Here is a 23,189-nt window from a genome sequence, read left to right on the forward strand (position 1 = left end):
GGGCGGGGCTATGACGCACTTCCGGGTGCGCGGTCCCGAGGTACGCGGTGCGGTCTCCCGGTAACCGGAGCGGCTCTGATTCACGGTGAGCCTGCTGGTCGCGGGTTAGCGAGGCGGACAGGAAAGGGTGCCGTGGCTGAATGGTTTGGGGAGGGAGGAGTGGGTTTAGCAGCTGTGGCTTCCGAGGACCCCACCTAGACCGGTCCTAGCAGGGCTGTGGGGAGGAGCTCCTCGTCCCCGCCCGGGACCAGCTGGTGGGGGCGCTGGCTGCCTGGAAAGCCTTTTCTTCCACTTGGGGCTTTAACAAATGAAAGCTGGAAGAACAGATGTTTTGGAAGTTCTTTCGCGTTCCAGAATAGTTTTTTTTGTGCGTTCCCCAAGCCAAGCCGTCTATGCGTCTGACCGTGGCCGCCTTTTTTCCCTTTCTCTGAACTGGAGGTCCGAACGCAAGGCTCATTGATGGCAATACGCCCAAGGTGTTGGAAACCTGTGGGAAGCCGAACCTCATTAGAAGTGTTGGGTAGAATCAAATCCAAGGGAAGAAATAGTCCCCTCGGGCTTTGTTCGGGCTAGAACACACACACAGAATAGGGATCTGCTCAGGTTTAGAAAAACAGTCTTAAAGAACCAGGTATAAATAAGAGTGTCAGGACAAAGTTGATTTGGGCCAGGCGCGGTGGCTCACGCCTGTAATCCCAGCAGTTCGGGAGGCCGAGGCCGGCGGATCACTTGAGGTCAGGAGTTCGAGACCAGCCTGGCCAAACCCTGTCCCCACGAAAAATACAAAAATTAGCTGGGTGTGGTGGAGCGCGCCTGTAATTCCAGCTACTCAGGAGGCTGAGGCAGGAGAATCGCTTGAACCCACCAGGCGGAGGTTGCAGTGAGCCGAGATCACGCCACTGCACTCCAGCCTGGGCGACAGAGCGACACTTGGTCTCACAAAAAAAAAAAGAGAACGTTGATTTGATGGGTGAGATACTTGGAAACCCACGAAATCTAAGGAACAATTGAGCTGTGGAGAGGAAAAGAGTTAAGAGGCAAGACAATTGTTTTCAAGTGTTGGAAGGCTGCTATGGAGAAAGCGCGTATTGGTCTTGGACTAACCTAGGATTTTTGAAATAATGCGGAATTTGATTCAGGTTAAAGAATTTGTGTGGCCGGGCGCGGTGGCTCATGCCTGTAATCCAGCACTTTGGGAGGCTGAGGCGAGTGCATCACCTGAGGTCGGGAGTTCGAGACCAGCCTGACCAACATGGAGAAACCCCGTCTCTACTACAAATACAAAATTAGGCGGGCGTGGTGGCACATGCCTGTAATCCCAGCTACTAGGGAGGCTGAGGCAGGAGAATCGCTTGAACCTGGGAGGCAGAGGTTGCGGTGAGCCGAGATCGCGCCATTGCACTCCAGCCTGGGAAACAAGAGTGAAACTACGTCTCAAAAAAAAAAAAAAAGGAAGAACTTGTAACAATTAGTGGAATTCTGTGGCTCAAGAATTATCTAACTTGGCTGCCTAGGGATCTAGGGATTTTCTTTTTTTTTTTTTTTTTTGAGATGGAGTCTCGCTCTGTCGCCCAGGTTGGAATGCAGTGGCGCGATCTCGGCTCACTGCAAGCTCCGCCTACCGGGTTCTAGCCATTCTCCTGCCTCAGCCTCCCAAGTAGCTGGGACTACAGGCGCTCGCCACAACGCCTGGCTAATTTTTTGTATTTTTTAGTAGAGACGGGGTTTCACCGTGTTAGCCAGAATGGTCTCGATCTCCTGACCTCGTGATCTGCCCGCCTCGGGCCTCCCAAAGTGCTGGAATTACAGGCGTGAGCCACGGCGCCGGGCCCCCTAGGGATTTTCAGGTACGGACTGAGTGTGAAGCATTTTAGCACAAGTGGGTAAGTGCTGTTCTACTTTTAGAATCTATGGTAATTTGATTTTTTTATGCCTCATCTTGTTACAGAATGGACTTGGGGCGCTTTCATAAGGGCATATAAGCTTTGGGAGATTGGCATAAAGGAGGAGGGAAAATGGACACAGAACAAGGGCCTTCTGTTTATGATAGACCATGAACTTTTGCTTGATGGACTTCTTGAAATAAACAGTCTAGATAGCTTTTAAAAAGTCACTGTGATTGTAGACAATGTGAGTTAGTAATGAAGCATCTGATTTCTAGCCCATGCTTTATTTTTTTAAGAGACAGGGTTTTCCTTTGTCACCCAGGCTGGAGCACAGTGATACAGCCACAACTCTGCAGCCCGGAACTCCTGAGCTCAAGTTATGCCTCAGCCTGGGCAACAAAGCAAGACTTCGTTTCTACAAAAATAAGTAAATAAATAAATAATTTTTTTTTAATTAGCAAGATGTGGTGATGCACACCTGTAGTCCTGGCTACTTTGGAGGCTGAGGTGAGAGGATCGCTTGAGGCCAGGAGTTCAACACTGCAGTGAGCTGTCATGGCACCACTACACGCCAGCCTGGGCAACAAAGCGAGACCCTGCCTCTGTAATTGAAAAACAATAAAATAAAGACCCAGTGAAGTGGTTCACGCCTGTAACCCCAGAACTTTGAGAGACCAAGGCAAGAAGATGGCTTGAGACCAGGAGTTCAAGACTTCCGTGAGCTGTGATTGTGCCACTGCACTCCAGTCTAGGCAACAGACTAAGACACTGTCTCTAAAAAATAAAAAATTTAAATTTAAAAAAAAAAGTGAAAGAGGAGTCGGGATGACCCCAGGTTTTTCGGTCCAAGTAAAAAGAACAGTGAGAGTTGCCATTAGCTGAGATGAGCAGCTTTTGAGGGAGAGATGGGAATTCCATTTTGGACATGTTAAGGTTGAGATGTCTTACTGGACATCCAGGTGGTAATAGCAAGTGGGTAGTTGGTCGTATGAGTCTGGAGGTCAGCAGGGAGGTCTAAGTTGGAGATACAGTTTGGGCAGTTGTGAGTATATAGATGGTAATTAAAACCATGCAACTTGTGAAATCACCAAGGAGAGTGAGTGCAGGAAGGAGGAAGGGCACCCGGCCCTCTACTCGTTTGTAGTCTTTATGCATTGTACATTTGAGTTGTGTGCACCGCAAAACTGATGTACCGCAAAACTGATGTACCACCGGGCGTGGTGGCTCACGCCTGTAATCCCAGCACTTTGCGAGGCCGAGGTGGGCAGATCACTTGAGGTCAGGAGTTCAAGACCAGCCTGGCCAACATGGTGAAACCCCATCTCTATTAAAAATATAAAAATTAGCCAGGCATGGCACGCACCTGTAATCCCACCTACTCAGGAGGCTGAGGCATGAGAATAACTTGAACTCGGGAGGAGAAGGTTGCAGTGAGCCAAGATCATGGCACTGCACTCCAGCCTGGGCGACGGAGTGAGACTCCATCTCAAAAAAAAAAAAAAAAAAACTGATGTGCGTAGAATAAATCACTTAGCTAATGAGCTTACCCAGCCAACTGCCCAGCAGCAGCATCCAAGGAAACTTTTTTTTCTGTAATTTGCAGAGGCAATCATGTGATCCAGTGGCATCTGTGAATTTGGATTCACCAAATTCTCAGAGTGTATCGCACATGAATGTTATGTTACTACATGACGCTCCCTGTGTGATGCCAGCAGGCGCTGCATGACTCCCTGGTGAATTGCCTTGTTTCCCAGGCCAGATCACAGAAGCTGAGCAGCCCAAACACTGGTTTCTTTCCTGGTCTTAGGGTGCCCTCCTCTGGATAGAGTATGAAATTTTGTAACAGTTACGTAAAGTTAATCTACCACTGAGGAGGGCTCTTACTTACATACATACATACATAACATACATACATACATACATAATTTTTTTTTTTTTTTTTTTTTTTTTTTGCAACAGAGTCTTACTCTGTTACCCAGGCTGGAGTATAGTGACAGGATCTTGGCTCACTACAACCTCCACCTCCCAGGTTCAAGTGATTCCCTGCCTCAGCCTCCCAAGTAGCTGGGATTACAGGTGCCTGCCACCACTCCCAGCTAATTTTTGTATTTTTAGTGGAGACTGTAACTTGTAATTTTATGGCAACTATATTTTTTTAGGTTTAACATGTGGCCCTAAAGAACCAGAAACCGAAAGGAACCGGTATTCCTGCCCCACAGAGTCCCATCTTTAGTGAGGCTATTTCTGGAGTTTATATGATGACCAAGATACTAGGTATGGCCCCAGTTCACCATGTTGGCCAGGCTGGTCTCAACTCCTGGCCTCAAGTGATCCGCCTGCCTTGGCCTCCAGAAGTGCTGGGATTACGGCCGTTAGCCACCACGCCCGGCCAGTCGTTTTAAATATTCTAAAGAATGCTCTCCAGCACAGCTACCTGATTATTTCTTGTTTATTTTAGTCTTTGGTGCTCAGGCCTTTGTTTTAGTAGGTGAGATGACGTTGCATCTCCCCTGACTCAATTTTTAAGTAGTCCTCAACTTGGGCACTCCTGTGGTATGTACTGGGTACATACAGACTTATTTGGCCAAAGAATCCTTTATTCAAATTATTGGTTATAGTGTGTTTTGTTGTTGTTGTTGTTGTTTTTTTGGCAACGGAGTCTCACTCTGTTGCCCAGGCTGGAGTGCAGTGGCACAATCTCGGCTCACTGCAACCTCTGCCTCCCACGTTCAAGCTATTCTCATGTCTCAGCCTCCCATGTAGTTGGGATCACAGGTGCCTGTCACCACGCCCGGCTAATTTTTGTATTTTTAGTAGAGACGGGGTTTTGCCATGGTGGTCAGGTTGGTCTCGAACTCCTGACCTCAGGTGATCCACCTGCCTCAGTCTCCCAAAGTGCTGGGATTACAGGCGTGAGTCACCGCACCCCGCCTTAGTTATAGTGCTTTTGAACAAATTTTGGGAAATAATTCTGTATGCATTTTTTTCCGTGCCTTACAGTTTCCCTTTTCATGCTTTGGTTTGCTTCCTGATGTCTTAATTCCACTGCTAAACACTCCACCAACATTTCTTTTGGTGGAGCGTGGTGGTGCGTGCCTGTAGTCCCAGCTACTCAGGAGGCTGAGGCAGGAGAATCGCTTGAACCTGGGAGGCGGAGGTTGCAGTGAGCCGAGATCACGCCACTGTACTCTAGCCGGGGCAGCAGAGTGAGACGCTGTCTCAAAAAAAAAAAAAAAAAAAGACTAATCAAAGCCTTAATTTCATAACTATGAACCGTGTTTACAGAATGTTAGCACTAAAGTCCATTTTGTTTGTCAGAAAACTACTTATGATCTCTCTTTTTTTTTTTTTTTTTGAGACTGAGTCTTGATCTGTCACCCAGGCTGGAGTGCAGTGGTGCAATCTTGGCTCACTGCACCCTTCCCCTCCCAGGTTAAAGCGATTCTCCTGCCTCAGCCTCCTGAGTAGCTGGGATTACAGGTGTGCAACACCACACCTGCCTAATTTTTGTATTTTTAGTAGAGACAGGGTTTCACCATGTTGGCCAGGCTGGTCTCGAACTCCTGACCTCAAGTGATCCGCCCGCCTTGGCCTCTCAAAGTGCTGGGATTACAGATGTGAGCCACTGCACCTGGCACTTCAATTTGTTTTGTTTTTATTTTTTGAGACAGAGTTTTGCTCTGTCACCCAGGCTGGAGTGCAGTGGCGCGATCTCAGCTCATTGCAACCTCTGCCTCCCATGTTCAGGGGATTCTTGTGTGCCTCAGCCTCCCAAATAGCTGAGATTACAGGTGCATGCCACCATGCCCGGATAATTTTTGTATTTTTAGTAGAGACAGGATTTCACCATGTTGGCCAGGCTGGTCTCAAGTCCAGGCCTGCCTCGGACTCTCAGAGTGCTGGGATTACAGGCATGAGCCACTGCGCCCGACCTCAGTTATTTTTAATGTACTAGTTAATTACACCCTTCGGGCATGACTCAGGTCATACTGACAGGCCCAGTCATTTGACTAGTGAATTTTCCTTTTTTTTTTTTTTTTTGAGACAGAGTCTCGCTCTGTCACCCAGGCTGGAGTGCAGTGGCGCGATCTCTGTTCACTGCAAGCTCCACCTCCCTGGTTCAGGCCATTCTCCTGCCTCAGCCTCCCGAATAGCTGGATTACAGGCGCCTGCAACCACGCCCGGCTAACTTTTTTTTGTATTTTTAGTAGAGACAGGGTTTCACCATGTTAGCCAGGATGGTCTCCATCTCCTGACCTCATGATCCGCCCGCCTTGGCCTCCCAAAGTGCTGGGATTACAGGCGTGAGCCACTGCGCCCGGCCCTCCTCTTTTTTTTTTTTAGACGGAGTCTCGCTCTGTCGCCCAGGCTGGAGTGCAGTGGCACAATCTCAGCTCACTGCAAGCTCCGTCTCCCGGGTTCACGCCATTCTCCTGCTCAGCCTCCCGAGTAGCTGGGACTACAGGCACCCGCCACCACGCCTGGCTAATTTTTTGTATTTTTAGTAGAGATGAGGTTTCACCGTGTTAGCCAGGATGGTCTCGATCTCCTGACCTCGTGATCCGCCTGCCTCAGCACCTCCCAAAGTGCTGGGATTACAGGCGTGAGCCACCATGCCTGGCCTTGACTAGTGAATTTTCATTGCTCAAGCTAAATGTCTTAGGTTTAAACAGATGGCATCTAGCCAGTAGATAGCTTGATAAAATCTCAGAAACTATAATATCTATAGTGGTGAGATTCTGAACTAGTTTTGGAGCAAAGTTAACTTTAAAATTATGCCACATTGCACTTTTTAGGAAAGTGGAGACCACTGAAATCAAAGTAGGATATCCTGAGCTGATTGCAGAAAGATTTTTTTTTTTTTTAGAGATGGAATCTCGCTCTGTTGCGCAGGCTGGAATGCAGTGGCGCAGGCTTGGCTCATTGTATCCTCTGCCTCCTGGGTTCAAGCAATTCTCCTGCCTCAGCCTCCCAGGTAGCTGGGATTACAGGCGTCCATCACCACGCCTGGCTAATTTTGTATTTTTAGTAGAGACAGGGTTTCACCATGTTGGCCAGGCTGGTCTCAAACTCCTGACCTCATGTGATCCACCCGTCTCAGCCTCCCAAAGTGCTGGAATTATAGGCATGAGCCACTGTACCCAGCTCATTCCAGAAAGATTTTGAGTAGTTGTTTTTGTATGGTAGTTTTATGGTGGACATAATTTCCACAGTTTCTTGTGTTAAAGGTATGGTTGTAAAGACCCAAAAACACTTTTCAGTTTGATTATTTTTTGGTAACTATATTTTCTTAGGTTTAACTTGTGGCCCTAAAGAACTGGAAACCCAGAGGAACGAATATTCCTGCCCCACAGAGTCCCATCTTTGGTGAGGCTGTTTCTGGAGTTTACATGATGACCAAGGTACTAGGCATGGCCCCAGTTCTGGGCCCTAGGCCTCCACAGGAGCAGGTGGGGCCTCTGATGGTAAAAGTCGAGGAGAAAGAAGAGAAAGGCAAGTACCTTCCTAGCCTGGAGATGTTCCGCCAGCGCTTCAGGCAGTTTGGGTACCATGATACCCCTGGACCCCGAGAGGCCCTGAGCCAACTCCGGGTGCTCTGCTGTGAGTGGCTGAGGCCCGAGATCCACACCAAGGAGCAGATCCTGGAGCTACTGGTGCTGGAGCAGTTCCTGACCATCCTGCCCCAGGAGCTCCAGGCCTGGGTGCAGGAGCATTGCCCGGAGAGCGCTGAAGAGGCTGTCACTCTCCTCGAAGATCTGGAGCGGGAACTGGATGAGCCAGGACACCAGGTAGGCAGGAGAGACCTTTGTTATTCTAGGAGATTGGGAGCGTAACATTCTAGGCAGGAACAAGGGTTTGTCCATACATTAAGATTTGCTGAATGGAAATTTCTGCTGAATTAGACCTTGTTTCCTCCTATTTTTCCCTATCATCCTAAACTAACTTTTAGCCTTGGGAATGGAATGGGATGGGTGTTTTCCTTTTCTCTTTCCTAGAGGTTCTATGTAACTCTCCTGGGATTTTCATTCTTGGTCTTAAAGTGAGCCATGCACAAACCTAGCCATTCCTGATTGTCTCTAGGTCTCAACTCCTCCAAACGAACAGAAACCGGTGTGGGAGAAGATATCCTCCTCAGGAACTGCAAAGGAATCCCCGAGCAGCATGCAGCCACAGCCCTTGGAGACCTGTCACAAATACGAGTCTTGGGGGCCCCTGTACATCCAAGAGTCTGGTGAGGAGCAGGAGTTCGCTCAAGATCCAAGAAAGGTCCGAGGTGAGGACCACCCATTAGACTCCTATTCAGTGCCCCAGGCCCCTGTGGTTGGAGAAGCAGAATAATTAGTAATTCTTGGTTGTGAGGTGATTTCATAGATTGACTTGATTAGTTGGGCTGACTGGGTGGAAATAGTCCCCTTTCCTCCCCCAAGTAAGGCTGTCTTAACCTGGGCCCTAGCATGGGAATGGATCACTCTTAAAGGATCAGTTTCTCTTTGAAGTCTGAGTATTACAAATAATTTTTTTTAAAGGGTCAATTGAAATGAGTTTAAAAAAGAAACTGTTAACAGAGGTGTAGAGACTTCAAATGAACCAATAAGGAATAGTGTTGCACCAGACAACAGTGAAAAGCTGTTACTCCCTGTGAGCCTAAAGGGACAGAGGGGGACCCTCTTACCAGAACCAGGTAAGAGCTATAGTCATGGAGGAGGGGGTCACTTGATAGAAGTTGTGGCTGTAGGCCCTGCCGTGGGATGAGGAGAAAACGGAATAAATACCCCAGCTGCACCCTCCTCCTGCCCTTAAATCTCCTGCTTTTGTTCCCCAATGACAAATTCAGTTGGCAGCCAGAGGGCAGGAAAGACAAGACAGTGCAGTCCTTAGGGTCAGCTTCCTGGGGCACAGGGCGGGTCAGAGAATGGATCTGAGAAGGGCAAATGGAAAATAATTGGCAACCTCCTTTCTGAAGCTATGGAAAGAGGTGGGGCATTTTTCACAAGTCAAAGCTGTATTAGGTGACTACTCCTGAGCTCAAATCTCCATATATTATGGTTTATAGAATAATCTCAGGCCATAAATGGTCATCCCCTGTGGGGGTGTTTTTGTGTGTTTTTCTGAGACAGGGATTCCATCCGTCATCCAGGCTGGAGGGCAGTGGCGTGATCATAGCTCACTGCAGCCTCAATCTCTGGGGCTCAAATGATCCTCCCACCTCAGCCTCCCAAGTAGCTGGGACCACCATGTCTGGCTAACTTTTTATTTTTTTGTACAGACAGGGTCTCACTATGTTGCCCAAGCTGGCCCTATGTTATTTTGTTATTTTATGGGTTCTACTCTTAAGTACCTTCATTTACCAGAAGGATTAGAACTAAATCTTTGAAACAGAGTTAATGTTTAATTATATGTTTGCAAAAATATGGCATATTATTCCAAATCCTAATAGTTTCAAACCAGGACTTTGCTTACGTGTTGGTGGTGTAGACCACTATTTATGTGTGTGCTGTGATTTCATGACAAGAGTCCATGGCCCTCAGAAATCTCCCTCCATGCTTGCTGTGTCTGAAACGTGAAACTCCATCATGGAAACAGAGTTTCGAGCCGGTTAAAAATCACATTTTCTAGGAAAAGTAAAAAATTAAACTGTTAGCTAAATTCTTCATGGTTTATGGTGAACACAGTAGACCTCTCCAGGCAATTGGGGTTTCCCCAGAGTTGCCACAGTAATTAGAGATAAAAATAGCCAGAGACCTATCTGGTCAGTTTTATTTTCCATATCTCTTGGTGTAGCCCCTTGGCAGTATTACACAAAGAAGAGGGTGGAGTGGAAGGATTATCAGAGCCAGGAACAGGCTTGGGTTTTAGTACCCAGATGGGACAGAAGACAAAGCTGCTGGGCCCTCCTAAGGAAAGGGAAGTTGGCTGTGAAAGCTTTGCATAAAGTCTTTTTTTTTTTTTTTGAGACGGAGTCTCCCTCTGTTGCTAGGCTGGAGTGCATTTATGCAATCTCGGCTCAGTGCAACCTCTGCCTCCCAGGTTCAAGAGATTCTCCTGCCTCAGCCTCCCGAGTAGCTGGAACTACAGGTGCACACCACCACGCCCAGCTCTTTTTAAAAAAACAGAGTTTCGGTCTTGTTGCCCAGGCTGGAGTGCAGTGGCGCTATATCGGCTCACTGCAACCTCCGCATTCCAGTTTCAAGTGATTCTCCTGCCTCAGCCTCCCGAGTAGCTGGGATTATAGGCTTCTGCTACCATGCTCGGCTAATTTTTGTATTTTTGGTAGAGACAGGGTTTCACCATGTTGGCCAGACTGGTCTCGAACTCCTGACCTCATGATCCGCCCTCCTTGGCCTCCCAAAGTGCTGGGATTACAGGCGTGAGCCACTGTGCCCAGCCAAGAAACTGTTAATAAAAACACAAACAGGCACCTTTGACAGAAACAAAATAGAATTTCTAAAAGTGAAAACTGTAGTCATTGAAATGAAGAATGCAATGGCTGTTTTAAATAATCAAGGACATGATTAGCAAACAGAGGTAGATGGAAGGAAGTCATCTGAAATGCTACTTAGAAAGATCAAGGTGGCAGGCATTGGACATCAGTGTGGGATCAGATGAGAAGGTCCAGTGTATGTTTAATAGCTGTTCCAGAGGAGGCGGAAAGAGTTGGAGAGGGCAGACATGATGGCTCACACTGGTCATCCCAGCACTTTGGGAGGCCGAGGAGGGCGGATCATGAGGTCAGGAGATGGAGACCATCCTGGTCAACATGGTGAAACCCCATCTCTACTAAAAATACAAAAATTAGTTGGGCGTGGTGGCATGCACCTGTAGTCCCAGCTACTCGGGAGGCTGAGGCAGGAGAATCGCTTGAAGCCAGGAGGCGGAGATTGCAGTGAGCCGAGATTGCGCCATTGCACTCCAGCCTGGCGACAGAGTGAGATTCCATCTCAAAAAATAAAAAAAAAAAACAGACTGTCTGGGCATGGTGGCTCACGCCTGTAATCCCAACACTTCGGGAGGCTGAGGCAGGCGGATCACCTGAGGTCAGGAGTTCGAGACCAGCCTGGCCAACATAGTGAAACTCCATCTCAACCGGGCATGGTGGCACGTGTTGTCCCTGGGACCTGTAGTCCCAGCTACTCGGGAGGCTGAGGCAGGGGAATCGCTTGAACTTGGGAGGCAGAGGTTGCAGTAAGTCAAGATCGCGCCACTGCACTCCAGCCTGGCGCAACAGAGTAGGACTCCATCAAAAAAAAAAAAAAAAACATTTCTACTAAAAATAAAAAAATTAGTCGAGCGTATTGGTACACGCCTGTAGTCCCAACTCCCAGCTACTTGGGAGGCTGAGGCAGGAGAATCACCTGAACCCAGGAGGTGGAGGTTGTGGTGCAGCAGTGACCCGAGATTGCACCACTGCACTCCAGCCTGGGCGACAGAGTGAGACCGGGTCTCAAAAGTAACCAAGACATAAAAGACGGATTACCCCCCTCAAAGGAATGCTGATTAGACTGATGACAAACTACCCAACAGTAACAGTGCAGCCTGGAAGACAATGAAATAAATAGTCCTGGTAAATTCTTTTTCAATTTTTGCCTCATTCAGCTGTTTTTTAAAATGTTAACTTTTGGCTGGGCATGGTGGCTCACACCTGTAATCCCAGCACTTTGGGAGGCCAAGGCAGGTGGATCATTTGAGGCCAGGAGTTTGAGGCTAGCCTGAGCAACATGGTAAAACCCCATTTGTACAAAAAATATGAAAATTAGCCAGGTGTGGTGGCTAGTGCCTGGGGTCCCAGCTACTCGGGAGGCTGAGGCAGGAGGATCATTTGAGCCTGGGAGGTGGAGGTTGCAGTGAGCTAAGATTATGCCACTGTACTCCCACCTGGGCAACAGAGCCAGACCCTATCTCAAAACAAAACGAAAATAAAGTTTATGAGGTTACTTCTGTCCCACACATGTAGTCCATGGCTGTCCAGTGACTCGAAGAGAAGTCTGTGTGTAGGCAAGCGATTGCTAATTATGGAGAGTGTAAAGGACTTCAGCTGCTGAAGCTCTGACCCCCAGCAGATGGTGAGGAGAGGGTGAGCCTGGAAGCAGCTGATAGTCACTGTCAGCAAAGGAAGGAGATAGACAGCTGGGCAGAGAGAGAGAAGCTGTCAGGGCGGTTCCTAGGGAAGGGGAAAGGGGTGAAGAAGGTAGCTTGCTGACAGGCTTCCGTACCCTCAGAGGACTAACAGTTCTCCAAGGGGTCCCATTTTTCAGAGCGAATTTCTCTTACTCCCCTTTTCCCTGATGTGGATGGCCAGGTGGACTTTGAAGAGGTGTGACTGCCTGGTGAGGCGGTCTAAAAAGATAAACTGGTTCCATCTGATTTCAATAGTGAGCGTCACTTTATAACTAAATTACAAGATGTAGCCAGTGTAAGTAAATGATGAGCGTGAAGCCCTCTTGGAGATCACGTGCTTTCATTCTGATTGATACGGATCTGGGGCGGGAATGATTGTAAATGGTCAGAATGCCCTCTGATTGCTTTTATGTTCAACTGCTGTGGGAACATGGGTTTTTGTGAGTTTGCCACTCAGCCTCATCCTTAATTGTCCTTGTCATTTTCCTTAACCCTGGCCCTGCAGCAATCATTCTCCCTTGTTTTTAATCTGCGTGAGGCTCAACTGTTTTTTTTTTTTTTTTTTTTTAAAGGGCCGGGTGTGGTGGTTCATGCCTGTAATCCCAGCACTTTGGGAGGCTGAGGCGGGCAGATCACCTGAGGTCAGGAGTTCTAGACCAGCCTATGGTCTAGAACATGGAGAAACCCTGTCTCTACTAAAAATACAAAATAAGCCAAGCATGGTGGCACATGCCTGTAATCCCAGCTACTCGGGAGGCTGAGGCAGGAGAATCGCTTGAACCTGGGAGGCAGAGGTTGCGGTGAGCTGAGATTGAACCATTGCACTCCAGCCTGGACAACAGGAGCAAAACTCCATCTCAAAAAAAAAACACATCTGGGCACGGTGGCTCACGCCTGTAATCCCAGCATGTGGATCACCTGATGTCAGGAGTTTGAGACCAGCCTAGCCAACATGGTGAAACCCCATCTCTATTAAAAATACAAAAATTAGCTGGGCGTGGTGCCAGGTGCTTCTAGTCCCAGCTCTTCGGGAGGCTGAGTCAGGAGAATCACTTGAACCCAGGAGCGGAGACTGCGGTGAGCCAAGATAATACCACTGCACTCCAGCCTGGGCAACAGAATGAGACTCCGTCTCAAAATAAATAAATAAAATAAATATTTTTTTTAAAGATAGGGTCTCACTCTGTTGCCCAGGCCAGCACAATCATGGCTCACTGCAGTCTTGACCCATTGCAGCCTTGACCTTCCAGGCTTAAGTGATCCTCTTACTCAGTCTCCCAAGTAGCTGGGACCACAGGGGCACACCATGCCCGCCTAATTTTTTTATTTTAACTTTTTGTAGATATGGGGTCTCCCTATGTTGCCCAAGCTGGTCTTAAACTCCCAGACTCAAGCCATCCTCCCGCCTCAGCTCCCAAAGTGCTGGGATTACAGGCGTGAGCCGCTGTGCCGGGCTACCACTCTCATATGCTGCATTTTGCCTTCTGTATGTGAAGCTGTTTTTCTGGCAGAAAAAGCCACGTTCTCTTCACATCTTAATAGCTTCGGGTGGGGAATTGTGTGAAAGTGTGGTATGGAGGCCAGGCCTGGTGGCTCATGCCTATAATCCTATCACTCTGGGAGGCTGAGGCAGGCGGATCACCTGAGGTCAGGAGATCAAGACCATCCTGGCCAGCATGTTGAAACCCCATGTCTACTAAAAAAAAATACAAAAAATAGCTGGGTGTGGTGGCACGTACCTGTAAGTCCAGCTACTCTGGAGGCTGAGGCAGGAGAATCGCTTGAATCAGGGAGTTGGAGGTTGCAGTGAGCTGAGGTCACCTGCATTCCAGCCTGCTGACAGCGAGACTCCGTCTCAAAAAAAAAAAAAAAAAGAAGTGCAGTATTGTAAACTAGATTGGATGCTGATTTACTTGTATCTATGCGCTATCATGAGCTCTGTTTAGTCACCCTTCAGAAACCATCAGTCTCACCTGATGGTTCTATCTCTCTGGTAACAGTTTCTTCCTCAGAACAAGAAACAACTGAAGTATCCTTAATCTGCTTATTGTTTCAGATTGCAGATTGAGTACCCAGCACGAGGAATCAGCAGATGAGCAGAAAGGTTCTGAAGCAGAGGGGCTCAAAGGGGATATAATTTCTGTGATTATCGCCAATAAACCTGAGGCCAGCTTAGAGAGGCAGTGCGTAAACCTTGAAAATGAAAAAGGAACAAAACCCCCTCTTCAAGAGGCAGGCTCCAAGAAAGGTAGAGAATCAGTTCCTACTAAACCTACCCCAGGAGAGAGACGTTATATATGTGCTGAATGTGGCAAAGCCTTTAGTAATAGCTCAAATCTCACCAAACACAGGAGAACACACACTGGGGAGAAACCTTACGTGTGCACCAAGTGTGGGAAAGCTTTCAGCCACAGCTCAAACCTCACCCTCCACTACAGAACACACTTGGTGGACCGGCCCTATGACTGTAAGTGTGGAAAAGCTTTTGGGCAGAGCTCAGACCTTCTTAAACATCAGAGAATGCACACAGAAGAGGCGCCATATCAGTGCAAAGACTGTGGCAAGGCTTTCAGCGGGAAAGGCAGCCTCATTCGTCACTATCGGATCCACACTGGGGAGAAGCCTTATCAGTGTAACGAATGTGGGAAGAGCTTCAGTCAGCATGCGGGCCTCAGCTCCCACCAGAGACTCCACACCGGAGAGAAGCCATATAAGTGTAAGGAGTGTGGGAAAGCCTTCAACCACAGCTCCAACTTCAATAAACACCACAGAATCCACACCGGGGAAAAGCCCTACTGGTGTCATCACTGTGGAAAGACCTTCTGTAGCAAGTCCAATCTTTCCAAACATCAGCGAGTCCACACTGGAGAGGGAGAAGCACCGTAACTTTCAAGCGCTCCTGTTGTTGTCGTTGTTTTAAACTTTAGAATCTGAAAACCAGAAGTCTTGTCATTGCAGCAGCATCGATTCCGGTGATAGAGTTTGTATCACTCAACATCAGGGGATGCCTGAGGAGTGCGAGCTCCACAGCAACATGGCAGGCAGGAGGTCCTCAGAAGGTGTCAGGAGGTTCCACACTCGCCAGTTCACTGGAGCAGAGTCCCTTCGCCACACTTAGGGTCCCAGTAAGCCATGCCAGCATTACCTTTTGCGTAGTTAAACTGACGTGTATCCAGTCTAGTTAAGGAAGAAACATTAAGACTGTTTAATTTTTAACATATATTCAAGAATTTTAATTTGTAAAGAATTGAGCCACATTGAACACAATTGAATGAGATTCAGAATAAACTTATAACATCTTGTAATGCCTCAGGACTATTATTATAACAAATGATGTGTTGGTTATTGAATACTTACAGATGGAGAAAACTATTCCTACTGGTTTAGCTTTTAGAAAATTTGGATTTGGGGGTCAGGCACAGTGGCTTATGCCTGTAATCCCAGCACCTTGGAAGGCTGAGGCGGTCGATCACCTCAGGTCAGGAGTTCGAGACCAGTCTGGCCAAAATGGCGAAACGCTGTCTCTACTAAAGATACAATTAGCTGAGCATGGTGGCGGGTGCCTGTAGTCCAAGCCACGCGGGAGGCTGAGGTAGGAGAATCGCTTGAACCCGGGAGGTAGAGGTTGCAGTGAGCCAACATTGCGCCACTGCACTCCAGCCTGGGTGACAGAACGAGACTCTGTCTCAAAAAAAAAAAAAAATAAAGCGAATGCTTTCACTAGATAATAACTGCATACCAAGAGCCAGGGGCCATGTTGAACTGTGCCGGCACAGCTGTTGTGGATGAGTTTGTGGCAAACAACCATTATCAGCCACAACTCGTCGGTTTTTTACAGAAGCCATACAGAAAGAGTGTCTTTTGCATCTTTGAGGGCAGCAATAATCACTTCAGTTCCATTCAGGGTGTGGTATTGTTTCTTGCCACTTTGATTGGCTGGGGAAGGGCAGGGTGTGCAGGAGTTTCCACTTGACCCTTCTTCCTATGACCTATGCTACAGGTTAAGTAAACAATGTGCTGGGCATCTGTCCCCCTGCTAAACATATCCCAATTATCTTCTCAGGGACATGGCCATAGGGTGAGTCTGTTCCCACTGGGCCCACTGAGATGGATTTGGGCCAGGACTCCATTTATCAGCTGACCTGTGTCTGGAGGGCAATGGTAAGTTTTAGATCCGTGTCATACTAGATCCTGTATCAAAAAGCCTCAAAAGGCCTGGGCATTCTGTTTTCTTAGTACGTTACTCTAGTGAACAGCCACAGGTCCTTTGGGGAAATATTTATTGCATAATACTCGTGGTACAGTTGGAAGGTCTTCAAAGAAACCCAAACTCCCCTTAACTTGATGGATTCCGGATCTCAGAACTGGCTCAGATCTGGAAAGCAGCGGAAGGATTGCAATTTCCCATTGTAACAGCCGGTATCAGCCTTCTCATCAACTCTTGAGAATTTTTGTTTATACAAATCAAAGCCTTATCCTGTTGGCTGAGAGTTTTTGCTAAGAACACCAAGGGTTATTAGTCAATGCCACAGTTCTCTGTGGGTCAAGACACCCTAGTGGGCTGTGCACAGTGGCTCATGCCTATAATCCCAGCACTTTGGGAGGCTGATGCAGAAGGATCGTTTGAGCCCAGGAGTTCGAGACCAGCCTGGGCAACATAGTGAGATCCCATCTCTCTTGTTTTTTAAATTCATATTTAATTTAAACAAAAATAAGGCCGAGCGTGGTGGCTCACGCCTCTAATCCCAGCACTTGGGAGGCCGAGGTGGGCGAATCACGAGGTCAGGAGATCGAGACCATCCTGGCTAACAAGGTGAAACCCCATCTTTACTAAAAATATTTAAAAAAAAAAAAAATTAGCTGGGCGTGGTGGCGGGCACCTGTAGTCCCAGCTACTCCGGAGGCTGAGGCAGGAGAATGGCATGAACCTGGGAGGTGGAGGTTGCAGTGAGCCGAGATCACGCCACTGCACTCCAGCCTGGGCAACACAGTGAGACTCCATCTCAAACAATAAATAAATAGACCAGGTGTGGTGGCTCACGCCTGTAATCCCAACACTTTGGGAGGCTGAGGCAGGTGGATCACCTGAAATCAGGAGTTTGAGACCAGCCTGGCCAACATGGTGAGACCCTGTCTCTACTAAAAATGCAAAAATTAGCCAGGTGTGGTGGCGTGCGCCTGTAGTCCCAGCTACTCAGGAGGCTAAGGCAGGAGAATTGCTTGAACCTGGGAGGCAGAGGTTGCAGTGAGCCAAGATTATGCCATTGCACTCTAGCCTGGGTGACAGAGTGTCGAGATTCCATCTCAAAAAAAAATCACCCTAGTTGCCACTCTGGCCTGGTTGCCCATCATGGTAATTGTGGCCACTTTGCCTGTGATAGCTCAGTGCTGCCGCCTGGCCTCTGCTGACCAGTCATCCCATTAATAACAGGGAACTCTGTTCTGTGGCAGAATCTCCTACTATTAACCCTGCTGAGGCAGCTGTCACTGAACAATCCCGGTGCTCCCCTCAGTTCATCCTTTATTGTCTGAGTGAACGGGAAGCTATTTGGGCCTTCCGAGATAACATAGGTGTTTGGTTCTCAGATCTCGTGTAAGAAATTCATTTTAACACACGCTGAGTCTGCTCATCATTCTCTGCTCATCATTTCAGCAGCTCTACCTCATTTACTGTAGGCCATCATTCCTCACCAAGTATTGGATTTTTTTCTTTTCATAGAGACAGGGGTCTCATTATATTGCCTAGGCTAGTTTCCACCTCCTGGGCTCAAGCAGTCCTCCCATCTCAGCTTCCTGAGTAGCTGGGACTACAGATGTGTGCCACCACGCCCAGCTAATTTTTATTTTTTGTAGAGACTGGGTCTCACTATGTTGCCCAGGCTGGGCTTGAACTGAGTTCAAGCGATTCTCCTGCCTCACCCTCCCAGAGTGCTGAGATTACAGGCGTGAGCCACTGCACCCAGCTGATTAATACATGAAAACCACTTGGAAAAGAGCCAGGCAACGCTGACATAGAGTATATGCCATGTATCAGCTACTGCTACCATCACTTGCAAATCCCATCTCCTCTACAATCTCAACTCTGAAAACTTCTCTGAAAACAGTATCATTCCACTCCATCTTTACTGAACCTGCCCAGGCTTGATGCTGGTTAGATGGAGGAGGATGAGGAGTATAATCAAAGAAAACTTACAAAATTTTGATCCTGACAGGTTTACAGAAATTTTAAGAGGGGGCAATAAATGGGAAAGTGGGATCTGGTTTGAAACATACTATGAAACTGTAGAAAGTCCAGGTGTAACTGCTCTGCAGTCCACTGGAGACCCACGACTGAGGCTTGGGAGAGCCATCAGGACATGGGCAGATTTTTTTCTTCTTCTTCGAGACAGTCTCGCTCTGTCACCCAGGCTGGAGTGCAGCAGCATTATCTCAGCTCACTGCAACCTCTGCCTCCTGGGTTCAAGTGATTCTCCTGCCTCAGCCTCCCGAGTAGCTGGGATTACAGGCATGTGCCACCAAGCCTAATTTTTCTATTTTTAGTAGAGACAGAGTTTTACCGTGTTGGCCAGGCTGGTCTCAAACTCTGACCTCGTGATCCGCCCACCTTGGCCTCCCAAAGTGCTGGGATTACAGCCATGAGAACACAGATTTAAAATTTATTTGCATAGGCTGGGCGTAGTGGCACACGCCTATAATCCCAGCACTTTCGGAGGCCGAGGCAGGCAGATCATGAGGTCAGGAGTTCAAGACCAGCCTGGCCAACATGGTGAAATCCCGTTATCTATTAAAAATACAAAAATTAGCTGGGCGTGGTGGTGGGCGCCTGTAATCTCAGATACTAGTGAGGCTGAGGTTGCAGTGAGCCGAGATTGGTCCACTGCACTCCAGCCTGGGCAAGAGCAAGACTCCATCTCAAAAAAAAAAAATGGCAATCTATAAAGTAATTTCATTTCATTTTTGAGACTGTCTTGCTCTGTTATCGTGTGGTGGTGCAATCACAGGGGCTCACTGCAGGCTCAACTTCCTAGGCTCAAGCAGTCCTCTCACCTCAGCCTCCCGAGTAGCTGGGACCACAAGTGTGCACCACCACACCCAGCTAATTTTTTTTTTGAGATGGAGTCTCACTCTGTTGCCTAGGCTGGAGTACAATGGAGCAATCTTGGTTCACCACAACCACTGCCACCCGCATTTAAGTGATTCTCCTCCCTCAGTCTCCTGAGTAGCTGGGATTACAGGCACACGCCACCACACCTGGCTGATATATATATATATATATATATATATATATATATATATATATATATATATTTTTTTTTTTTTTTTAGGAGAGACAGCATTTCACCATGTTGGTCAGGCTGGTCTCGAACTCCTGACCTTGTGATCCGCCCACCTCGGCCTCCCAAAGTGCTAGGATTACAACTGTGAGCCACTGCGCTCAGCCCTAATTTTTTTTTTTAATTTTGTTGTAGAGATAGGGTCTTGCCACGTTGCCTAGGCTGGTCTGAAGAGATTCTACTGCCTTGGCCTCCCTAAGTGTTGGGATTATAAGCATGAGCCACTGTACCTAGCCTATAAAGAAATTTTAGGGCCAGGCATGGTGCCTCACGCCTATAATCCCAGCACTTTGGGAGGCCGAGGCCGGCAGATTGCTAGAGCTCAGTTTAAGATCAGCCTGGGCAACATGGTGAAACCCCGTCTCTACTAAAAATACAAAAATTAGCTGGGGCGTGGTGGTGCACACCTGTAGTCCCAGCTACTCTAGAGACTGAGGCACGAGAAGTGCTTCAACCTGGGAGGCAGAGGCAGCAGTGAGCCAAGATGGTGCCACTGCATTCCAGCCTGAGCAACAGTGCTAGACTCTGTCTCAAAAAAAAAAAAAAATTAAGTCAACTTTCAGATTCCATTTATAGTTACCCTTTTCTTTTTTTTTTTTTTTTTTTTGAGATGGAGTTTCGCTTTTCTTGCCCAGGCTGGAGTTCAATGGCGCGATCTCAGCTCACCACAACCTGCACCTCCCGGGTTCAAGTAGTTCTCCTGGCTCAGCCTCCTGAGTAGCTAGGATTATAGGCATGTGCCACCATGCCCGGCTAATTTTGTGTTTTTAGTAGAGATGGGGTTTCTCCATGTTGGTCAGGCTGGTCTAGAACTCCAGACCTCAGGTGATCTGCCTGCCTTGGCCTCCCAGAGTGCTGGGATTACAGGCATGAGCCACTGCACCCAGCCAACATGTCTTGTTTTAACTGAAATATATGGTCCAAACATTGCACAAAACCACACTCAATCTCTTCTGAAAAACTATTCTGTTTAATAGTGCACTTCATTTATGCTACAGGATGAGCAGGGTTGGGAAAACACAATGGAAGGTCATCCCGTCGGTTGGGAAAACTCGGGGAGCGCCATCCTCACCCAGCAACGAGCTCTGCCACCAGGCTCAGGCACAGCCTGCCTTCTCTGGGCTTCGTTTTTTTGGTTTTTTTTTCTCCCTTTTTGGCTTTGCTCTTTATCTGCATTAATCTTCAGCTGCTGAAGAGTCAGAGGTGGAGGCAGGAGTGGTCTGGCTCCTGGGGCTGGGTGTCAGAGGTGAGAGGGCAGGGCAAGCAGGCCGAGTGAGCTCCTTGAAAGCATCCTTACCCAGGCATTTAGAGAAAATCATTTTCCTCATTGGAGTGGGAAGAGGACAAGAGAGGACAGCAATCAGAGGCCAACGCTAAGTGCTTCTGACCCTCTCCCTCACAGCCGGTTACTAGCTGTTTGGATAGATTTGCCCATTCAGCCCCAGGACAACTGGGGAGGAGGGCAGGGGGTCTGCTGGCAGTATCACCAGGTTTCTCTTGGAAACATGGTCTGGCTGCTCCAAGAGCCCTAAAGGACACCATCATCACAGGTGATGATTCTGAAATCTCTTCTACCCTCAATAAAATAATCCCTCAATGCCAAATTTCCATAATTAACGAAATCATGAAACAAAACAGCATGTTTCTTACCGAAACTTAAAGCTGGACTAGGAAGAGTAGCTTTGAAATAGTCTCCCTTTACCCTCCCTAGCAAATAACAGGACCCAGAGCGTCCTTTCCACTGCCGTCTGTGCTGACTACGCGGACTCCCAACTAAAGGAATCCATCGAATTCTGTCCCGACTGTGCTTCCATCCCCACCTTGGAAAGGTTCCTCTGCTGTGAGAAAAACAGTTTAGTGCAAACTCCTTTCCTAAATGGGGTAACTGGTCCCAAAGCTGCTTTCTATTCCCAGCACGCCATCCACTTGCCTTGTCGCTTTCTAAGGCTGGTGTGATTTCTGGGAAAATTCAACGATTTGCCCCATCTGCCCCATTCTCTAAAATGAAAGGTCTGAGTTGAAAGGGACACATCCTAAGCTGTTGAGATTTATAGGGTAAGGCAAGAGCTCTTGAGACTCAGGGGAAGTGAGGAAAATGGGTGTGTGGCTCTTTCACGTAGAATCTCTGATATTTAACTCGGTCGTAACTCTGAGGGAGCTTTTACTCATGCCGATCCCATTCAAAGGCTTCTCTCCAGTGTGAATTCTCTGATGGCGAACAAGAGCCGAGCTGTACCTGAAGGCTTTCCCACACTCACTACATTCATAGGGGTTCTCCCCGGTGTGGATTCTTTGATGCTGAATAAGGCCTGAACTGTAGGTAAACTTTCCTCCGCATTCCATACATTCGTAGGGCTTCTCTCCAGTGTGGATTCTCTGGTGCTGATAGAGGTGTGAGCTCTGGCTGAAGGCTTTCCCACATTCATTACATTCATAGGGTTTTTCTCCAGTGTGGATTCTCTGATGGTGAATAAGGGTTGAGCTCCTGCTGAAGGCCTTCCCACATTCATTGCAGGCGTAGGGTTTCTCACCAGTGTGGATTCTCTGATGGTGGGTGAGGGTGGAGCTCCAGCTGAAGGTCTTCCCACACTCATTACATTCATAGGGTTTTTCCCCCGTGTGGATCCTCCGATGCAGAATGAGGGCAGAGCTACAGCTGAAGGTTTTCCCACAATCACTACATTCATAAGGTTTTTCCCCAGTGTGGATTCTCTGATGCTGAATAAGGTGTGAGCTCTGGCTGAAGGCCTTCCCACACTCATTACATTCATAGGGCTTTTCCCCAGTGTGGATTCTCTGATGTTGAATAAGGTCTGAAGTTCGATTAAAGCTCTTGCTACATTCATCACACTTATGGGGTCTGTCTCCCACGGGGAGTCTCTGATGTGAGATAAGGTTGGAATTCACAGTGAAGCTGTTCCCAAAATCATTATATTTCTCGCTTCTCTCTCCCCTGGGGGTTAGCTTCTCCTCAACTGTCACTTGACCAAAATCTGGCATTTTCCTGTTCAGTCTTTCTCCAGGGGAGTTCCCCAGCGGCCTTTTCAGACTGACTTCTCGTTCATAGGCTTCTTTAAACTTGAGACCCTGAGAAATATCCTTTTGAAATCTTCCCAGTAGGACCCCATGTGATCTTGTGTCTTCAGAAATTTCTTGATCATTTTCAGTCCTGGTCTCACGATCTGACACAATAAAAAATGCAAATGTCACTTGTTCCTTGGGGAAGAAAGAGTGAAAATCACAGGACAGGATCATTGTAACGAATACTTACAGTGCCAAAAGCACATGCCTACAAAGAGGCCTGCCCCACATGTGTGCGGCTAAGGCAAAATGAGACAGCCGGGCTAAGGAGACAGGGAAGGGGCAGGGCAGAGCAAAACCAAGGAGAACAGAGCTGGAAGTGGAAAGAAAGCTGAGTGTGTGTGGAGGGGAGGACGGATCAGGCAGAGAGGCAGGGAACCAACTTTAGAAGAGGAAGGTCATATTGCTTAATGAAGTGACAAAGCCTTTAGAGAGGTCAGGGCAGTGGATATAACTGGGGACACAATGACTGCAAGAAGGGAGAGCAAGTACAGGACTGTTGGTGAGAAAAGGGGGGAAGGGTGAGGAGAGACAGCAGCAGTGCGGGAACAAGCAAGGGGGAGGATGCTAGTGGCTGCCATGGCCCCATAAGAAGAGCAATCATGGCTGTCGTCATGCCACAAATGCCAAGCCCATGGAAACGGCAAGACAACTGAGTCCACCTCTGGGCCCTATGCATAAAAGGCTATGCTCGCACGTAAGGCTATGCAAAGAATCTCAGTGTCTGACGTCTCTGTTTTCACTCCTTTTGAGTTTCTAAAGGCAACTCTGG

General features: G+C 47.9%; 2 protein-coding genes across 45 annotated transcripts in view; one reads left to right on the forward strand and one right to left on the reverse strand.

The window, feature by feature from the left end:
* On the forward strand, positions 1-15,307 carry ZSCAN21 (zinc finger and SCAN domain containing 21). Of its 14 annotated transcripts, none has more exons than XM_063813802.1 (6): positions 13-85; positions 1,715-1,883; positions 7,181-7,675; positions 7,968-8,160; positions 14,059-14,250; positions 14,354-15,307. In XM_063813802.1, exons 3-6 carry the CDS (start codon positions 7,277-7,279, stop codon positions 14,920-14,922), a joined length of 1,353 nt encoding a protein of 450 aa, XP_063669872.1. In that variant the 5' UTR covers positions 13-85; positions 1,715-1,883; positions 7,181-7,276; the 3' UTR covers positions 14,923-15,307. The 14 variants fall into 14 exon arrangements, with proteins under 14 accessions (XP_009451519.1, XP_009451515.1, XP_024213358.1 ...); XM_063813803.1 differs by having other exon boundaries at positions 16-85; positions 1,718-1,883; XM_063813804.1 differs by having other exon boundaries at positions 16-85; positions 1,718-1,847.
* ZNF3 (zinc finger protein 3) overlaps positions 14,300-23,189 on the reverse strand; it is an 18,786-nt gene continuing 9,896 nt past the window's right edge. For 24 of the 31 annotated variants that reach the window (XM_063814796.1, XM_063814794.1, XM_063814791.1 and 21 more), the window contains one exon: positions 20,286-22,518. In XM_063814796.1, the coding sequence (XP_063670866.1) occupies positions 21,449-22,518 (1,070 nt within the window). In that variant the 3' untranslated portion in view covers positions 20,286-21,448. Of the gene's footprint in view, positions 15,180-20,285; positions 22,519-23,189 lie in introns of those variants that run through there. The other 7 variants (XM_063814806.1, XM_063814809.1, XM_063814807.1 and 4 more) reach the window with 2 other exon arrangements.

The sequence above is a fragment of the Pan troglodytes genome, chromosome 6 (genome assembly GCF_028858775.2).
Source record: "Pan troglodytes isolate AG18354 chromosome 6, NHGRI_mPanTro3-v2.0_pri, whole genome shotgun sequence".
In the NCBI taxonomy this organism is placed as follows: Eukaryota; Metazoa; Chordata; class Mammalia; order Primates; family Hominidae; genus Pan; species Pan troglodytes.